The following is a 17,338-nucleotide window of genomic DNA, read 5'->3' on the forward strand; positions in this document are numbered from 1 at the left end:
CCCGATTTCTCACAACATACAAACCATAGACACATACAGATGACTTGCTGATTTCTATATGAAAATCTGATTTATTCACTTGATTTTTATCTGAACTACATGAGCATTTATCTCACAAACCCAAATGTGCCATGATTAATGTTAATGTTATATATTTGTTTTTTATTATTATGTGAACAAAAGTGCACGTACAAGTAAAATCATTTAAAATCTAAATTTTAAATTGTTAGCTAATGACTTAATTTACTAGGATCTGTGAAAATCTGTGGTAGCGTCATAGTGATGTAAAATTTTCATATAATTTTTGTTTACATTTGACTCATGCTATGTGATCGTGTCACTACTTGTGCACTTTAATGCTGCTTCTGCCACCTTATGACAATGGATTTACACTTTGAATTTGGTAGTCTGTCATCAATGACAGCTCATTGGCTGAAAAATTCACTTCCTTTTCCATAATTTTATACCATCATAAATATAATTAACGCAAAAATTCGTAAAATATCATGATATAATTTTGAGGCTGTATTGCCCACCCCTGCACGTTTTTGTGTGTGTGTGTGTGTGTGTGTGTGTGTGTGTGTGTGTGTGTGTGTGTGTGTGCGTGCGTGTGTGTGCGTGCGTATTTATTCAGTTGCAACTCATCAAAACTTCAGAATAACACAAATGTAAATTTATGAATGATGTTGTGACTAAATCCAAAAGAAATCAAAACTCTGTTATGTTTGATAATCTTCAGTGTAGCTTTTATTTGTCGGGAGTTTACAGAAATGTTTTCTTGACATTTTATCAAGAAGCTTCTTGACATCTAGAGCTTGACACTAAGAATTTTTTTCTACTGGAGAGTGGTTCAGATTTTTTCTTTGCCCAAATTTTCACAAAACCCCACCACAAAGAAGCACTAAAATAAGATTGGTCTGATTATGTATTTCATTGTTTTTGACTCGTGTAACTCTAATAAATGATGTTATAATACCAAAAACTAGTAGTCTAGCTTATATACATCTTTAAATATTGTTAAAGACAAATGAGGAGTCAGTAATAAAATAAGAACAAATACTTTATTTACTTGTCATTCCAACATAATAGTAATAATCAAATTATGAGCAATACCATGAAGAAAGACTAAAGAAGAAACATACAAATGAAATAAAACAGATTGATCTAACAGTACTTCTCTTTTCATGTACGGAAATTAAATTCAGGAAGTTAATATATATTTGGGGTAAATGACGAAGGACCGTTGAATTATTGTAAAATAATGCACACCCAGTGTTGTAATGCGGCACGACGTGGAGTTACACCGCGGGTGTGCATTATTTCAAATTAATCAAAGGACCCGAGTCAATTATATCTCTTATACCACGATTACATTACAGACATTGCTCTGGTGGTTCTTTTAAAACATTTGTTAGTTCATGTGTGTGTTAATCAAAGAAATAATCAACACCTTCTCAACCAATCAGAATAAAGCATTCAACAGCCCTGTGGTATAAAAAGTAATACTGCATAATCTAGATTAACCCTTAATACAAAAGTGAATGAGAGTCAATAACAGTGAGTGATTTAGTTTTTTGATTAATCTACATTAATACTGTTACACACACTGAAGACATAACTGACCATGTTTACAAGGATATCGCAGCATTATGGGATAGATTTATGTAAATACAAGCACAACATAAAAGTGAAATCTGAGGGCCCTATTTTAACGATCTAAGCGCATTGTCTAAAGTAAGATAAGGTTTGTACTCTAAAAATACTTTATTTGTAACAAACAGGAGATAAAGAATTTACAAACGGCTCTCCCCACGTTTCAGCACTTTGGACAGCGTTTTTTTTAGCAAATAGTTTTTTTAAGCATTACTTAAAAATATTTCTCATCTCACCATATCCACAGGTACAGAGTCATCATATACAATAAATCAGGGAGGTAGCATTAAAAAAAAAAACATTTAAAAACAGACGCATTTGTTCAAAGCAAAGCATTTATTTACTTACCAGGCTGCAGGTGAAGCAGCTCTTTGCGCCTTCTAACGTCTCATAATTAGTCCTCATTTATGTCCAAGAGACTCAATAATAATCTTTTACATTCAATCCTTTAATCTTTCATATTTAAAAGCATTTTTGTGCTGCTGCGCATTCATGTACCTTGTGATAAGCAAACCCGCGTTGTCCTCCCGTGTATAGTTTTATGTTATATTTAAATAACATAAAACACATTGCGCCATTGACTTTAGACTTTAGAGCAGGTTTTTGTTGGTCCGTGATGTAGTATATTTTAGTTGCCTCAAAATAGCAACGCGCCAACAATGCGCCTGAACACACCTCATTTTCAGACCAGAACGCCCATGGGCGCAAAAGGGGGCGCAAATGCATTTGCTATTTAAACAACGCGGCGCTAAACGTGAAAATTAGGGTGGAAACTATCGAAAGACTCTTGCGTCGCGCATTGCGCCGGGTGTAAGATAGAGCCCAAAGTGTTTCTGTACTCATGCTTTGGATGTGCGCACACATTAAACTTCAAGGAGTAGTGCACTGAGATCTGTTTTTCATCTTCTCATGGCCTCAAAACACTTTTAAATGATAAACTTTTGTGATGACGCAGTACTGGATCAGTGAAGTTACACTTCTGTGAACTGGCCCCAGACCAGCTCTGACATCTGGCCTCTTATTGGCTGCTTTATCTTCATTATTCTGTATATGTATATATATCCTTTTTAAACTTTTTTAAGAAGGTTTGTTTTCTAATGAAAGAAATGTATATTTATATAGTTTATAATTTCTGAATGAGAGATATTCAGCTAAACTTTTTTTGTTTATATCCCAGCAGTGACAGCTCTTCTTTCCTCTTAAGAAATATGAATATTACGAATAAATTGTGATTGTGGGTGTGGCCACAGTGACTCTTGACAGGCGAATCTCTGCCTCTCTGGCCCTTCATTTGAAGCTGTTGGGTTTAATGAGAGTAAAGCGCATTAGTTTGGATCCCTGGCGCTCTGAAGGAACCCAAAGATGCAGCGATTTGTTCTCTCTTTAGAAAGCAGCTTAAGCGGCTGTTTGTTCTGATGTACGGCTCCTCTGTGCTTCAGACCGCCTGATTTGTGACATTTCTCTCCAAAGGGTTTTTTCTGGAGGTTTTATTGGCTTGACCTGATTAGCTAATCTGTGCTTTGAATTTCAATCGCTTCTTGGGCTCGACCGTGCGCGCTGGGAACCGGCGGTTCGAGGATTACCTCATTCAACTCTTCTCAAACACAGATGGTCGAATGTTTAACTAATTGTTAAAAGAGTTGACAAAAGGGAATTTAACCATGCACACACTCTTTTGGTTCAATACATATCGAGAAATAAAGTGAGATGGATCATTTTTTGTTTTGGCTCAGAAACATACGACTGTTGTTTAAATGTCTGATGCTTAAAGTCACTCTGTAATGTTAGTAGTACTGGAGGAATTATCTGCACACAAGACCATTCAATGCACTAAAAGTTTTTATTTCATTTGAGCAATTCCACGCAAATGTCAACCTTACCATAAAAAAAAAACAATTTTGACCAAAGGTTTTAAATCCTACTGATATCTCAGAATTCAATATTTGGTGGCTTTAATACCAGTGTGAGGTCTCTTGTTAGGTTTTTAAAAAATCTTTTTTTTTTCAAATACGTGCAGCTTCCTCATAAATGCGCACATTAAAAGTAAAATAAAATAAAAATTCTTTGTTTTTTGAAGAACTGCCTCTTTTCCATTTGTTGGGTATTATTGCTTCTGGTTTGTGCTTTCACAGAATTCCTACAAAGTATGTTGTCTCTCAAACACTTACATAATGCATAACACATGCCTGTTTCCTTTAACTAAAACACAAAACATGAGTATATAGACTGATATTTTTCTGATGTCTGGACCAGGCATGGGCCGATTACCGGTTTTAAGGTATACCAAGGTTTTAAAGAGTCAAGGTTTAAAAACTTTTCTCAAATTTTCTGTGATACCGTTTTCAAGGTATGAGCACAAAATGTATTCAATCATTAAGTCATGTAATTGATTTGATGTTTACATTTAATATATTACTAAAATATTTTTTGAAAGAATATTTTTATAATTTAAAGGCTTTATTTTTTACCCGGCATACCTGTTGTATGTTGCTTAAAAATACATGTATTGTGTCCAGTTGAAAAGTTGTTTGTATATGCAGACATTTAATAATAACGCATTTAAGTGTTGCAGTGGCAATAGTGCAGAACTGTGAAATCGTGGTATTTTTGCTTAAGGTTATCATACCGTCAAAATCTCATACTGGCCCATGCCAACTCTGGACTCATCATCATATAAACATATGGTTCAATATACTGGAAATAAATAAAGAAATTATATTTAAATTTTGTACTAATAAAGTCACATGTATATTTGTTCATTGAAAAAGAGTTGAGCTAATGTAATGTACACCTGTAATGCACATGGATATATGTTTGGTGTTTTTATTATAAAGAGTGACAGCTGAGGTGAAAATCTTCTGTTTCTTCACAGAGTCTTTGTTCCACGGCCACCATGCAGACGGTGCAAGCGAATGACAACGATGCAGTCGACAAACTGATTTTTAGAGAGTCAGACAATGACCACAAGGTAAATGAATGACAAATACACAAGCACATTCTGTGAACATGGATTTATATTCATGCCTTTGAGAGACCTCTGACATGAACGATTAAAAAAGTTGAAAGAAACAAAACAGACATTTGGATTTGACTGGAAATGTTTCATTAATACAGAAGTAGACTCCATCTGTGTGATTGACTCAGAAATGTGTGTTTGTATTCAGTGTTTGTTACACAAATCTGTGTTTTTGTCCTCTAACAGGTCGTCTTACAGCTGGAAAAGAAGTTATTTAACTACATTGATCAGGATGTTTTCCGGGAAAACAGTGGAAAGCGGGTGAGATGTGTGACCGTCTTTATTTAATGTCTGTAAGAATGAATGAAGCTCTGTGATGATGAAGAAGAGCTGTGGAGGAAGAGTATGATTATTACAACATTTAAATCTTTCATCTGAACTCTCTTCGTTAAAACTCAATGTTTTACACAAACATTTTAATGCAGTGTTGTTTGTTAGTTTGTCCAAGACATGTGTGTGTGTGTGTGTGTGTGTGTACGGTTGTTAAGATGAATGTCCTGATGTCGTATGAGAGATAATCTGATGGTCACGCTCTACTTAAACACAGCGTCTTATGATCCCTAGAAAACAAACTACCTTTCCAGCAGAATGAATGTCCCTCCCCGCGCCGCTCCCAGCATCCTTCATCAAACGCTAGAGTTGTACCGGCTTGACAGAAATTTAATTCGAGGCAGCCCTCAAAAATAATTATTGTATTTTGAAAGGAGTAATCATTGGCCGGGACATGATTGAATATGTCCATGCCTATTGACTTTTGCTATGATTAATAGCTTTGTTTAGTCGATATAGCTATCGAAATTGTATAATTAATTATCCAGGCGGCTGTCGGGCTGTGAGGATGGAGCGCTCTGATGAGGATTTGGGAAGATTAAATTTTCTGTGGCTTGTTGCATCGTGGAGCTGCGGAGCTCAGTGTGTGTGTGTGTGTGTGTTTGTGTGTATTTACTGAGTCTGGTCCGCTGGTGTATCCCCCCCACCCCACTAACTCACATTGATTTTACTTCAGTATGTCTTTATTGAAACTTTATCAGGTGGATCCAAGCGGATGAAGATAGAGCTCAGATTCTCTCTCCAACCCGCCGCATCACTCCAGACACACTTTCTTAGAGTCCAAAAAAATAACATGCGCCCCCCTCGCCCGACTCGTGTCATATTTCACCTGTCGTTCCCCCAACAAATTTGCCAATCAAATCAGAGGAAACACAGCTGATGTTAGATTATCTGTGAGCATCTGCACATCTCTTTCACTAAACATTACATTTATTTCCTATTACTTTTAAAAGATGGACAAAAATAATGTAGAAATATTAGTTCATACGATATGCTGATAATAAACTTAGAAACAAATATCAGACAGAAGGTTTTCAAAAATGTTTTCATTTATAATTAACGCTACTGACACAAAAGTGTGCGTAAAGAAGTAAATAAATACAAATAATAACATGTGATCTGTTCATGCACGCTTTAGAATAAATAAATAAATAACAGCAATATTCATTAATATGACCTGACTTCATGTGGTGTTTGACAGTCATCATTTTCACTTCTATACATTTATATATATGTGTGTGTTTCTTTTGTGTGTCCTGTGATGAAAGTAAAGTGTAGGTATAAAAGCATCTCAGCAGACTCTTATTGATAGTGTTTAATAGCATCAGCTGTGCTCATAGCTCTTATTTGAGCAGATATAAATCAATGCACAATTATGGCACAGATCGCTGCCCGACCCAAACTGGACGTTCCACATCAGGGGTCTCACGGGCCGTTTGGTCTTCAGACGATCAGTGAGATGTGATTTATAGTCGTGTGTGTGTGTGTGTTTATTAGGGTTGAGATGAGAGTTTGGTGTGGTGTGTATTTGTGATGTTCTGTACTTTAGACAGGTGTTTAACTCCTCTGGGTTTATTAGTACACACACACACACTGTGTCAAGGTCACTGGTGCTGTCGGGTCATGGGCTCTATATACTGCACTATACGATGCTTTTTACCGTTAGTCCTGCAGGGTAAATCACAACCAGCAAATCATTCAGCTTAATTGAGACGCATGAAATGAAGTGTGAAATTTCACCCTTGGATTTCCAATGAATGAATTACACAAACACACACACAAACACACACATCATAGTGATCTGTCCACTTGTACAAGAGCTATGTGTGCGTTAAATATAAACATCTAAACTGTGTAAATATCCAGATGATGTATGCGGTTCATTTAAAACAAAAGAATGAAAAGCATGATTTATACAGTATACATAAGATATCTAATTATATATGACAACCAGTCCCCAAAAACAAGCTAAAGTTTTTTAGTAATTTACTGTTTTCTATATAAAATCTTCCTGTACATAATGTAAACTGATCATTGTGTGAAAATATCAAACTTTGCTGCTCTCCAACATTAGATTATGAGACTTTAGTCTGGGTCATTTATATTTATCGTTTGTCTAACTCATCATTTTATGTTAATATAATAGTTTGGGAGGGTTAAAACAATACCTGGACAAAAGGATTAACACATAGATGTACATCATACAAATCATAATCTGACAAAATATGTGTGTGTGTGTGTGTGCGTGTGTGTGTGAAGTGATAAATGTTGTTCATATGCCCTCCTGAACCACAGACACTGCTGAACAGCTCACTGCGCACAAACACACATCACACATATTTAAAGATTTCCAACCCCTTAAAGAAAAATTTATTATAAATAATTTGCTTTGATGAGAGAGAGAGAGAGAGAGAGAGAGAGAGAGAGCGAGAGAGAGAGAGTTCATCTGTTAGTGTTGGTTTTTGTCAGTAATGAAGATGTCAGGTGCACCTGTTGATTGTTTTTCTCATTATGAATGTGTGTACACAGACACACAAATAATACACACACAGACACACACACACACACACACACACACACACACACACAGGCTAATTATTCTGTAGTATTTGATTAATGACTTTAGTATCACACAGACAGAGACAGCTGTGATATGATTGATGAACACAACACAACACTTCACTAAACCTCCTCAGTTTTTCCTCATCATGTATGAATCTCACTTCAGGTTTCTGGATGATTTGATTTTAGGATCAGTTCTTATGAATATTAACACAGTATTTATATAACTGAGTAACAGGTACTTTAGATCAAATGGACAGTGTGTTTATATTTGTTTAACATCTAGTTACAGTGATTCAAGTGGACGGACAGATGTCTTATTGCTGCATATCACTGCTTTTATTTGATTGATTTCTCTCTTTCTGTCTTTAGCTTTTCGAGTTTGATAAGGAGCTGTCGGTCTTTAAGGATCGTCTACATGAGCTGGAAATATCGTTTCCTCCCAGGTACAAAATCTTTAACTAACAAACACCACATACTGAAATACACATGGCATATATATACACACACACATATATATATATATATACACTGACAATAAGGTGAAGGTGATGATGTGATTGTTACGTATTTCCAACCGCACATGCACATCTTTCTCAAACAGATGAATTTACAATCAGGCCTTTCAGATAGCCATTGTGATAAACTCATTTGAAATGGAGAGAAATGATAAAGTCTGAGGAAATAGTTGAATTATTTCTTATAAGCAGTCACCTGCTGAACTACTAATGCGTCTCTGTTATAGTCTTTGTTATAGTTTCTGTTTTAGTCCGAGTAAAATTGGCTGATTTTCATTCTGTTAAAAGTGGATGGTGTGTGTGGTCATTAGACTTGTTTTAATTGAGCATTTAAACATTGAGTATTGTGATAAATAAAGATTATTAATGAAAAGGAGATTATTGACTGAGGTGAATGAATCGAGAGGACCGATGAAGCTCATGACATGAGATCAGTCAGATACTGTACGTCACTTCAGTCCTTGTTTATTGTTATACAGACACGACAGATACAGTACAGTACACCCTTCACTATCTGTGACCTTATACACAAAAAACCTTTGACCGCTGTAATCTTCATTCTTCAAATCCCCCTGTAGTCCATCATTTAATCCCTTAAAACTCAACTTTCGGCATCATTATTGTATATATGTGACCCATGCTGGGAAATTCAGAAGCAATGAGCATATTTTTTAAAAATTAGTTATTTATATTTTGACATTTTCTATAAAAAACAAAACAATGTTTGATTTGTTGGAATCTGATAAGAAAAGACAGAGCAACACCTGTTTGAAGTTGACAGAGTCAGCGGAGTTCATTTTAAGAAAAATTGAGTTCAAGATTTTTTTTAAGGTTTAAACATAAAATCACTGCATCCATACCTTAAAATCACTGTAAAACTAATAGATTTAACACACAAAGTCTAAAACTATATCTATAGGACAAATATATTCTTTCTTTTATTGTTTGATTGACATTGAGACAGACAGCTTTAAGATCTAATGTAATTCAAGGATTTAATATAATCGTACACATCAGATCCCAAACAGTTAATATCTGTGTGAATTCTTGTCAAAACAGATATTTTTAAACCTGTATTTCGGGCTCAGATCTCTCAGTCAGCGCAAGGAAGAGCGTTTTTATGTCTTATCTCTCTTCATAACTTTTTTAACTAGATAACTAGAAGCATATTAAAAACACCATATAGACATATAAACAACAATAAAAACTTTAAGTATTTCAATGATTATGGATGGTGTTCCTGTGACCCTTCTGAAAAATACACGGAAAGAAAACTTATTTCATGACCCAAGAGAATGCAGATGCTGCCATGAAGTCAATATGATTGTTGATCTGATCTCTGAACAGGACGACATGTGTTTTAATCTGTAATGTCAGTGTGTTTAAGAGTCTCTTACAAGTTGTAAATTCACATGAAGGCTCCTGTAGAGTCGTGGCTCTTTACAAGTCAAACACTCAAACACACACGTGTGGAATTTAGTCGTCTCTCGTCAACGTTAGAGCTGGAGCCACGCCGACCGTACCCGCCGGTTTAAATCCTACACAAGGACGTACACAGTCTCCTACTTCACACGCAAACTCAATCACATCACTACCAGGATTATTTAGAAAGGTTCCTGTGTGGTTCTTCTCTCTTTATTATCGATATATTGTGGAGACGGTGCCGTTATATGATTGTATTGTGTAAGATCAATGCAGAAATTGAATGGAGGAGTCGAGCGGTGGGACGATGAAAGAGTGCTGGATTTAGATCGGATTCATTTTCTCTAACTGGTTTTCAGGAAGAGAAATAACCAGCGGTGACCTGCAGTCATTTCTTAGCGTGGATTTAAGAGGTTTATCAGAAATATGAGTGGACGCTGAGACCGCGCGTGAGTGTTTGTCCAGTCTAGACCGGATAGATGTTTCTGACCGAAGGGTCGTGACGAGGGTCAGAGGTCACGCTCAGTTATTCTTCATGGTTTGGTGTGGATGTCCTGTGAACATTCATCTCATATACTTCACCTTCATCTCTCAAACATACAGTCGACTGTAGCGCTCCACCACAGTACTTGTTTGTGAAGGTCTCATTTTTAGTCTCTTTATTTGATTTGGGTATAATGTTGTGTTTTGCTGAGGGTCGTGTTGAAGTGAGGAAGATCTTTATTATCTTATCTGTATTATGAAGCAGTACAGATATTGTCCTTCAGACAGCAGAAATAAAAAGCCCTCCATGTGTAGATGATATTGTGAAAGAAACTGAATCTTGCCTTCTTTCTGTTGCATGACAGTAAATGTGTCGGGGGGGGGGGGTTATGAATGAAAGACTCTGTATATATCTGATATGAATGAACACATACACACTTCCTCTCTGATGTATTTGATGAAGTGAGCTGACTTTATTAATTGTGTTCAGTAACTCTTATCAGTGTTCGTACGGTCCTCAGGTCTTCTCAATGAAACTCTGTTTGTTTGGGTGTGCATGTTTGCGTGCGTGCATGTGTGTCTGTGTACATGATGGTAAAATCTTAAGTAAAGTAAGAGTTAAAGCTCTGTTGTAAAGTCAAGTCTTTAAACTTCACATTATTCTCACATGAGTTCACATCAGACTCATCATTTGATCATATCTGCTCTCACGAACACCAGCAGACTCAGGAGTAAAGATCACCTACGGTCCAAAGAAATGTACCCGACCCGAAATGATGCGAATCACCCAAACCCGACGTGCTTAAATCATTTTTTTTTAAAGAAAGACCCAACCCGAGACAAACCTTTAAAGAAAGACCCAACCCGAGACAAACCTGAGAAAATGAGACCCGAGTCCGACCCGAACCAGTGGCATTTTTTTAACCCGACCCGAATGGAAACAGCACCGACGTGTCAGACGGAAAGAAACCCTGCTGGTCTCACAAACAATTTGGCGAGCTGCTCCATTTGTTTTACTTTGTTATCTGACGACGACACCGAGGTAACCACTAAAATGTACATTTAAAATTGATTGACAGGTCTGTCTCAACGAAAATTAACCTACGCCAGTCACAAGATGTCACAAGCGATCTTGACAAACAGAGGTGGGGTTTAAAAAGGACATTGACGCACACACACAAGAGTTCGGGTCTTTGGGTCCATTCGGGAAAACACATTGATTTTAAATTACCCGAGACCGGATGCCACTAATATTATACCCGACCCGTGTCTGAGGCACACGTGAAACTTTTAGACCCGAACCCTATCGGGTCTCAAGTCGGACCTCGGATTTTCAGATCTAAGTGGACCCGTGATGACCTCTACTCAGTTCAATTTCATGTATTTTTTATTGCATTATTTTCTCTAGTTAATCTTGTGAAATACACAAATGAGCCTGGACCACAAAAAGTCATAAGAAACATATTTAAACTTCATCTGATAGCTGAATAAAAACTATTTGGAATCCAAAAAAATCTAAATATTGAGAAAAAAAATTCTCTCTGTGTAGACTGCTCTTAAGTTTTAAAACAGAGGTTTTGAGACGTATGAAGTCTTATTTTAATTTAAATTCTAATAATTTAAAGCATTTGGAAACTTTTTCTCCAAAATGTCACATTAATAAAGTGAGGTGAGACGGTGTGGTAACATCACTCCTCCTGCAGGCGGCCATCTTTATTCGAGTGTCTGTCAGGGATGGTGGATCGGTTTCAAAGATCCGTCGTGTTCTTTATCAGTTACCGATCCGCTTAATCCAGATGAACGGAGAATCCACTAAGACTTCCTGAACTGTTTGTGTGGTCCAGCCTGAAGACAGCTGACATCCCCGCCCCTCAATTCCCACACTCCGCATCTCTATCCCTTCTCGCTCTCTATCCTCTGCTATCATTCACTCACTCACCATTCTTCTTCTCTTTCATGCTGAGAATCATCTCTTTAACTCTCTTTAGCATACCAAAACTGCCCTTCATTTCCACATGCTTAAAGTGCCATCAATGCTAATTGCGGCCGGCGTTCTGCAAAGCCTCCTCACCGGCTCTTGTTTGGCCACACGGTCAGGGGGCTGTGTGTTGGCCGGATGCGGGATAACTAGTGCCCCTCCCTTCTTTAACCCCTGCTAACCCACTGCGGTTAGACCCTTGACCCTTTAGAGTTTGCGGTCGTCATGGCGATGGCCAGAATCTCAGCGGTACCGACGGTGTCGTCGGCGTTTGATTAGCTGATACTTGTAAATGAGCCGATCGGCCGTCTTGGCGACCGCGTGATAAACTGCTTTCACGCTCAATTGAGCGAATAGGAGGCTGTGTGTGTCCTAGCAGCCCATCACTTAACTCTCTCTTTCTGCTTCATTCACCTTCATTTTGGACTGGAAATGTGACGCACACTTCTTAAGGTTTAAACTGAGATCTGATCTTTAAAAACATTTAAAACATGAGTATGACTAACATTTCACTTTTAATGAAAAACAAAGAGAAAATATGAACTGATGGATGCACCTTTTTGGGATCATTATTATATTTCATGAACTGATTTTAACTAAAAAAATATAATTCTCTGAATTTTATCTTTTGACATTACAGTAAAGAGGATTTGGTAGAGAATTGTGCTTAAAAAGTGATTTTATAATTATCAATTTTGAAATGAAATGAGACCTTAATTTTTATCTTTATATTCACCCTGCAGTCTAAAAAATCTATTAAATTATTCTCTAATATCTTCACAGAAGGATTGTGGCTTTATTAAGAGCAAACATGATCCAGAGTCAGTTTTTTATGTCCATTTACAACCCTATGATTTGTCTTTATAATAAATGGTCTATTATTCACTTATTTGAAAGGGTCATGAATAATAATGTTGAGCTCTGCTCTGATTGGCTGTTTCTCCTTCAGTAGCTCTGTGTGTGTGTAAACAGATCTTATGTTTGAGTCTGTATCAGATTTTGAGGAATAATCAATTGTTTGGAGATTGTTAATGGACGTTTCTGAGTGGTAAGTTTGTGTTTTTTCAGTATGGACCTGCAAAACATAACTGTAACGTCAATAGTAGAACTTCAGACTAAGCGCTAGCATATAGCATTAACTAGCATATAGCATTAACTAGCATAAAGCGCTAACTCAGCAGTCACCACTTTGTTTTTATCATTGTAACAACATTGTGTTTAATTTAATGTTGTGGTGTACATCTTGACTGTGATGTCACAGTTGGTGTTGTGTTGAGATTGGTCTGTTGTCCAGCAGTCTTTTGCATACACAAGGTTTACAGGAAACAATCGTGTTTGATGCCCATGATAGTTATTACCATGTACACAACTCTTTTTATTCATCTATGCCTACATAAATACAGTTTTATATTCTATGGCACCTTTAACATCAACATGAGTTGTAATATCACAATAAAGCGCTCATCAGAATCATATCAAAGTCAATGACAGGTCACAGACGCTTCACTCCATGTAGAAACTCTATCATGAACATCATCTCACTTTTATCTTGACTGCTCATCTGACGCTCATTGTGTCTCAGTTTGTACCATCTGGTTTCTCAGACGTGTGCTGAAGAGAAGATCTCGTGTTGATCAGTGTGTCTGTAATACATGAGCACTGAAACACAATCACTAACTAGAAATCAATCCATTACTAATAAATCAGTATAACACACACAGATGTTGTAATGATGTATACTTTGGTAACTTTATGTTTTGCAGTTATCCGTACAGTGAAGACTGCAGTCAGGCTAAACAGTACATGAACACACGTTGTCCAGCGTGGTGTGATCGTATCCTCATGTCAGCTTCAGCTAAAGATCTGCTGGTGAAGGTCAGTTCATTATTCACACTTGAACTAAACTCATCTTTACTACAGTAAACTAAGGTGTCATCTCTTCTGAACGAGAGTACAAACAGATGAAGATGTGTTGAGTGCTGTTAATGATGAGTAAACAATATTAATTATATCAGCACCATAAACACACTTACACTTAAACACACACTTCTCTTTACTTAATAGTCATCAAGTCTATCTAGACTGTGTGTGTGTGTGTGTGTGTGTGTGTGTTGGTTTTTGTGATTTACGAGGACATTTCATATGAATACACGCCACACTATGAGGACATTTTGTATTATGAGGACAGGGTCGGTGTCCTCATAATACGGGCAATGTAGAAGTGCTTCTAGGGGTAGGAGGAGCTTAAATTCTCATTTTCTCCTTAAGTCCCCATAAGTCACAATGACCAGACTTTGTGTATGACGTGTGTATCGAGACTGCGCCCCTGTAGGCCGGTCTGGTGTACTGCACCTCCTAATTAATATTCATGTGTGTGTATGAAATCGCCGCTTCCGATTGGCTGACAGCCAGATGTCCTCATAATTTCGGGATTTGTCAAAGGATTGTGTTATGTACATCAAGGACGAAAACGATAAAAATATAGTTCTAAAATCGTTTTTAATATAAAATGATCGCAGTGTTCATACCACAACTATATCAATAACAGCACAGAGGAACAATATGATTGGAAACACTTTCAGATCGATTGAACTGATGCATGGATTAGTAAAATCTGCTGAGAAGACCACATGTGAGGATAAATCATCGATTAAATCATCAAATAAATCATCAAAGTAACAAGACTCCAGGTAAGATTTATACAATGTTGAGCAAACAGCTGTTATTAAAGTTTTAAAACTGTTTTTACCACGTTAGCATTAGCAACCTTATGAAAATTAACCTTGGTTTTACTATAGTAAAAGTGTAACTTAGTAACCATGTCTTTTTTGGCAGATTATCATTTGTGAAACCACAGTTTTACATAGCATGGTTAAATTATGGTTACACTAGCAAAACTATGGTTAATTTGTGGTTACATGGTAAAACTGTAACTGTAACTACGTTATTTGTAATATTTATTTGTCATTCCCTGAGGAAAATAAACCATGGTTTTATAGTAACAGAAGACCATGGTAAATCTGGGGTTTCTATAGTTTTACTTTTATTTAAAAAATAGGCTAACTACTTAAACTATGGTTCATTTCATAAGGTTTGATTTTCTCATCATATAGTTGTATTAAGTAATTAAACCCTCTTATAAATGTACTGATTTTATTCCCATCAAGATTTTTAGAATAGATCGATAGTGATAACATGTTTTCTTTACATTTGCTCACATACAGTTGTGGTCATAAGTTTACAATACATCTATATTTGGTAATTTGATAAAAATAAGAGGAATGATGAAAATTGAAGTTTGTTTTTCATTTAATGCTAACTTGAACAAGTTATTTTAGATGACAGTGGTTTACATATAGTCCCCAACACAATAATAACTGAATTTACAAAAATAATCCAGTTTAAGTTTTTACATGAAGCTTCTTCTTAATACTGCTTGATGTTACCTGAATGATAAATGCCTGTTTTAATGTTTTGTGATAGTTGTTCATAGTTGTCTCTTCCTTCAGGTCTTGCAAATTATTTTGTTCCTTTTCAAGAACGGTCTCTTGATATTGCGTCAGAAGCTATGGGAGCTTCTTCCACTTGCCTTTTCTCTGAAGCTTTATTGAACAATGCCAGTGTACTGACCAATGCCGACCATAACGCTGTGTAGAAGTGCCTTCCACTACTATATAACCTGTCTACGTGGTAAATTCATAGATTATTAATCTCCACATCGTGATGCTGAATCATCACCAGAGAGAATCGCGCGCATTACGGACAGAAAGCCCATGACCCTTGCATGCATGCCGGTAAACATTTACATGGATATAGCTCCTCGCTTCATTCCTTGCCCCCCGTGCAGCGATCCGTCTTAACACAGCGCACAGCTCTCAGCCCTGTTCTTGATTGTGACCACAACACACTGCAGAGAGAGCCACGTGTATAAGCCTCCCTTTCCCACCAACTCGCCACAGTGTGCACAATACATAGATTTCATAGGTTTCAGTTTTGTAAGATCACAGCTTGCTTCAGCCGCTCCCCATACATGAAAAGACCCTCATTCTGGCATCTGCCTTGTAACATAATTCACTTCGTTCACTGCTCAGACATGAACAGCCCCAGTTTCTTTGGAGCCTGTCATGTTCAGCGCACGGCATCCTCTCGTTCACAGCATACCAACGTCCCCATAAGTTCAGCCAAGTTTAACCTCACAGGCCTGTAAAAAACAGCAGATTCCCCGAAACAAACATATGTAACTGCCACCCTTTGTGCGCGTAGCGAGCTGTAACAAGTGTTTCAGTGTTAAAAGCAGGGTCTGATTTGATCTAGAATTTTTTTTAGTTATGCTGGTTAAAAGTCTCCTCACATCCTGATAGCAATCACTATGTTAATGTGTTTGAATCTATTTGTATAAATATGTTATCTGTGAAAGGTGTAGGACCAAAACATTCAACAAATCATTGAACTTGGACCAAATACAATAATTGGACGTATGCAATTTTTGCTCCTCTTCTGTGAACGTGTTTTGCATGCCACTGCGTTCACGCAGACATCAAACATCATCAGCGCGTTCATGTCTCCTCTGTAAACAGAGTCAAACCATGACAAAAAATGTCTGGATCAGCAAAGAGCAAAAACCCGAATTAACATCGGTTACTTTACTGCAGGGCTATTCAATTAGTTTGTCGTGGGGGCCAGTTCATGAAAAGCATCTCAAATGAGGGTCCGAAGATATAACAGTGATGATGATTAAATTTTCATACATTTAAACATACTAATGTTATATTTTGAAACTGCATAAAAACAAAATCAGTGCATTGTACAATAGGCTTTTTCTACAAACGTGTATTTTGAAACTGCATTCAACAACATTAGTGCATTGCCAGATGTCTAAGTAGGCTTTTTCTACTTCCAGACATGTTCATATGTTGTATTTAAGAAATTGCATAACAACAAGTGCATTGTAAGATGCCCAAGTAAGCTTTATTCTACATTTAAATAGGTAAATAAGATCCATATCACACTCATTGAGAATTTAACTCATTTACTCACTTCGGTGCACATAACAAAAAAGTTTATAATATGGAACATAATTGTTTTATGCTGTTTTTTGTCAAAGCTAATTATTACAGTAGCCCTATTTAAACTAAAACAGCCATCTTAATAATTGGCAAACATTAGGCTACCTTCTAATAAGACAATATGTTTTTAGATTTCGCAAGAGCAGTAAAATCAGGTGTATGTTTGTCAGCACGATACGCATAAAGTGGTGCAGGTGCTGGGCTGTGAGCGATAGGGTAGTGTTTTTAAGCTGGAAATACTACAAATAAAGTTAAAACCACCATAGAGTCCGGTCTCTTAACTCACCACTGTCAGCTATCGCGTCTTGAG

The 17,338-nt window shown here is 36.9% G+C and overlaps 1 protein-coding gene across 2 annotated transcripts in view; it reads left to right on the forward strand.

Annotated features, from left to right (window-relative positions):
• The window catches only part of LOC135786543 (inositol polyphosphate-5-phosphatase A-like), a 149,940-nt gene that overhangs the window by 105,951 nt on the left and 26,651 nt on the right, over positions 1–17,338 (forward strand). For both annotated transcript variants that reach the window (XM_065296004.1, XM_065296005.1), the window contains exons 10-13: positions 4,526–4,621; positions 4,856–4,930; positions 7,934–8,007; positions 13,726–13,837. In XM_065296004.1, the coding sequence (XP_065152076.1) occupies positions 4,526–4,621; positions 4,856–4,930; positions 7,934–8,007; positions 13,726–13,837 (357 nt within the window). The remainder of the gene's footprint in view (positions 1–4,525; positions 4,622–4,855; positions 4,931–7,933; positions 8,008–13,725; positions 13,838–17,338) is intronic.

This window comes from Paramisgurnus dabryanus, chromosome 20, assembly GCF_030506205.2.
Source record: "Paramisgurnus dabryanus chromosome 20, PD_genome_1.1, whole genome shotgun sequence".
Classification (NCBI taxonomy): domain Eukaryota; kingdom Metazoa; phylum Chordata; class Actinopteri; order Cypriniformes; family Cobitidae; genus Paramisgurnus; species Paramisgurnus dabryanus.